The sequence below is a fragment of the Mesitornis unicolor genome, unplaced genomic scaffold (genome assembly GCF_000695765.1).
Source record: "Mesitornis unicolor isolate BGI_N332 unplaced genomic scaffold, ASM69576v1 Scaffold49192, whole genome shotgun sequence".
NCBI lineage: Eukaryota > Metazoa > Chordata > Aves > Mesitornithiformes > Mesitornithidae > Mesitornis > Mesitornis unicolor.
In genome coordinates, this window is record NW_010170784.1 from 1 (window position 1) to 3,841 (window position 3,841).

General features: G+C 41.1%; 1 protein-coding gene across 1 annotated transcript; it reads left to right on the forward strand.

Moving 5' to 3' along the window:
* Positions 1-51: 51 nt before the first annotated feature.
* Positions 52-2,955, forward strand: LEPROTL1 (leptin receptor overlapping transcript-like 1). The gene is made up of 3 exons (XM_010179789.1): positions 52-122; positions 1,268-1,454; positions 2,502-2,955. The coding sequence occupies exons 1-3, from the start codon at positions 85-87 to the stop codon at positions 2,616-2,618; spliced, it is 342 nt and encodes a 113-aa protein (XP_010178091.1). The 5' UTR covers positions 52-84; the 3' UTR covers positions 2,619-2,955.
* The last annotated feature ends 886 nt before the right edge of the window (positions 2,956-3,841 follow it).

Consider the following 3,841-nt stretch of genomic DNA (forward strand, 5'->3'; position numbering starts at 1 on the left):
GCCGCTGGTGTTTTATCCGCCGTACCGGTTTGTGTTCTCGTTGTAGCCCTCATCAGCCTGTCCTTCGGCGGAGCTGTCGGCCTGATGTTCCTGATGCTCGGATGTGCCCTTCCCCAGTACAAGTAATGTGCACGCTCGTCCCGCTCTCCCTTCCCTCTGCATGCCTGGGGCTCCAGAGGAGTTTGGTTCTTGTAATTATGGATTGATAAGGCCTCTGTGTGTAGGAGGGGTCTTTTGGGGTGCTTTTTGGCTTCAAAAGATTGGGGCAGGAACGAAAAAGACCATCCAGGAGTTAATTCACCATAGAAGTGGAGGCAGGGAAAGTTCAATTACCAGGCCTGGCTGTGAACTGTTAAAGAATGCCTTGTCCTGACACGTCTCCTCTGTGGCTGATCCGAGGTGGTGGCTGAGCTGTCGTGACTGGCGGGTGGAAAAAGTTCAGAAAGTCAGGCCCGTGGCTTCGACCCTTTGCAAGCGAATGCTGACTTCACAGAAAAAAGCCTTTTAAATGGACTTAGTTAGCATTAAATAAATATAAAAAGCTTGTTGATTGTCTGACCGTTAGTGGCTGTGAATTGCAGCTCTCTACATCTCTGATTAGCTTTCTTATGCTAGCTTGCGTTTTTTTTTTAAATAAAACCAGGGCTGGTGACACAAACCCTTAGGAAGGAGATCACGGTGCAGTCACCCTTCAAACGGTGCGGTAACGTTCTGTTGAAACAATGTGCAGCTGCACTGGTGTGTCTGAGAAATCTCGTCTGGTGAGCTGCACGCAAGAACAGGAAAAGTTGCCGAATACGGTGGTGTAATTTTTGTAGCCTTTGTTGTTTTTCTTTCAGATTTAAAAAAAAGAAAGTTTCAGTGCCCCTTGATTCTCTGCTCCATGTATGGGCACTGAAAGCTTGCAGACGTGAGGGCGCTACAAAGGTGTCTCTGTAATTCTTAAGTGAAGCTTACAGGTTAAACTTAAGAGTTAAGCTCATCTTGTGAGGCGGCGTTAGATTTAGGCTTGCTCAGAGAAATCTTGCTTTATGAATATCCTGTTAGTGAGCTCTCTGCTGCTGCTGCCAAGGTCAGCTGAAGCCGCTCGCAGACGTGGTCTGGTGGATTAACGTCGGCTTGTTCCAACACGAAGGATTTGCTTTGCCTGGGCTTGTGTCTGTCTTTCCTGAATGTGGATGTGGAAAATAAATGCCTTGCATTGATTTTAGGAAGAACAGGAAGTAAATCAAGTGAACTTTAACTTTTCTTCTCCTTTCTTTTCCAGCCAGTACTGGCCACTGTTTGTTCTGTTTTTTTACATCCTTTCTCCTATCCCGTACTGCATAGCAAGAAGATTAGTAGATGACACAGATGCTACGAGTAATGCCTGCAAGGAGCTAGCAATATTTCTCACGACAGGCATTGTTGTCTCAGCATTTGGGCTGCCGATAGTGTTTGCAAGAGCAGAACTGGTTAGTAATATTTCAATCTCTTTTTTTTTTTTTGCTAGAAAACTTTGTTCTTTGTGTTTGGTTTTTTTAATTGAAGGAAAAGCTCTTGTGCACTAAGCAGCTTTTATAAATACGTTCTTAAGATGCTTGCAGTGGAAACAGAATAAAAGTTTTTTTCTGCAAGAAAAACTAATACCAGAAACGGAAGCATGGCAGAAAGTTTTGGTTGCCAATTGCTTCACATGGTCATGGAATAAACCCTAACAGCCTATATGCAATGCAGAGAAAACAAGATAGAAAATAGTGTGGAAAACTTAGAAGGCAAGTAACGAAATACAGCAGTGTACAGCATACTTTGAAGGCAATGTGCGGAATAGTTGGGCTCAAGAAGCGTGAACAAACAACGCATTTTAGCGCTCACTGCAAATGATATTAATGTGATTTTTTAAACTTCAGAGCTGTCATTACATCTTTCCCAGTATACGACTTTTCACTGAAATTGTTTAAAAGATGACCTTGTTTGTGTGAATTTCAGAGGGTTCTACTAAGTCAGTAAACGTGGAGTGCACTTTCCCAAAATCTCTTCAGACAAGAGCAGCTTAGCTGATCGGTTTGAATGCCTCACACCCTTTGAATAATGCACTTACTCTCCTTGGAAGATGTTCACCTCCTTTTTTGTTACTGGCATATCTGCTGGCGTTTTGAAGACCTGCACCCTTAAATGTCTGTTTAGAAGAGTCTGACAGCACGGTTAGCGAGTACAGCTGGGCTGCAGATGTGTTCGATGCTGTTGCCTAGCTTTACTTGGCTATTTTTGGATGTTACAGCAAAACAGCTGTGCCTGCTAGCTAGCGCTTTGAGCACAGCTAGAAGAAACTTGCAGTGCTGCTCGGCTGACTGTGAATTGGTCAAGTTGTTTTGGGTAAAACCACCCTTCTTGGCGTAACCACAAATAATGAGATACCACCTTCTTGTGTAATGGACCTGTTGCTGAACTTTGTAACGTGACGTTTTGTCTTGTCAGTATTCAGTTCAGAACGCATCTAACTAAATTCTCCTTGTTCACAGATCTACTGGGGCGCGTGTGCGCTTGTCCTTACGGGGAACACAGTCATCTTTGCCACGATCCTAGGATTTTTCTTGGTCTTTGGCAGCAATGATGACTTCAGCTGGCAGCAGTGGTGAAAGAAAGATCCGGGAACTCTTGCAGGCATCGTGTCATGCAGTGGCCATCCATACAAACGAGAGAATGGGCAATAATGAGAAGTAGCGTAGCAAGCCGCTTGAGTATTCTAGATGCTCCTTTTCACCTTGTTCGTGCTGAGTGTACTGCTGTTGCTGACAGGGTTTCTACATTTTTATGAAGTGGAGAGATGATTGATTTCATTTTTAACTATGGTATGTTCTTAGGTGCTCTCTTGGTTTAAAGTTGTCATCCTTCTGTCCGGTGTTTCTGTGAAGCTTTAAATCTGGAACAAGAACATTTAAATGTGGTTTCAAAGAAGATTTAAAGTTTTGCTTTTGTTTTGTTCTTTGGTTTTGTTGTTTATTTTTTAAGTTAAGCATTAATACTGTGTTTCAAAATAACTTGTTTTTGTATATGGTGATTAAATTATATACAAGCTGAACCGAGGTAAGAGATTGTGCACCACCGTTGTCAGTTACCAGATCAATAGATTGTTGCTGTATTTTAGCACAGGCAAAGAAGGGTGGGGAGCACCAGTTGCAGATTTTTCTTCTGCCCATACCTCAAACTGGGTGATGAATGTTGATAGTCTTCATTTAAAGGAGAAGGCTGAGGAGCAGGTAAAGTTATTTGGAAGAAGTCCTAAATTTTAACACCGCTAGCAGTTTTACCTGCTTTGTTATCAGTTCTTGTGTGGATGTGACATTCAAATACTCTGTAAATGTATTGATGCTATGACATACAAAATTAAATTGTATTGTAGGGGAAGGGAAAATGATGTTTAAATTCCATTTTTTAAAAAAGAATATCTTTTGAACTCTATTTATAAGTATTGTATGGTTTTGAACTTTTATGTCAGCTTTTTACCACAAAGATGGCAAAATGTTCATTTTTGGAATTACTGGTCTGTGTTAATTTGAAGCATATACAAAAGCTATTTCCACCTTCCCCTTTTTAATTTATTTTATACATAGTATATATATATATATAATAAAACAGCTTTTCAAATGTAGATTAAAACTTTGTGTTAAACTTGCCTAAGAATGATTATTTTTTCCCCCCCCTTCACACAATGCAGTTGAGCCGTGACTTTTTAGGAAGTCACTGGCTGAGCTGATTTCACTGACTGTTTTTAAGTTCTTATGCACTATTGGTTAATAAGACTTAATGTTATGTCTGTACCTGTAGCTTGTGTTCTGTAAGATTGCACATGTAGCTTCAA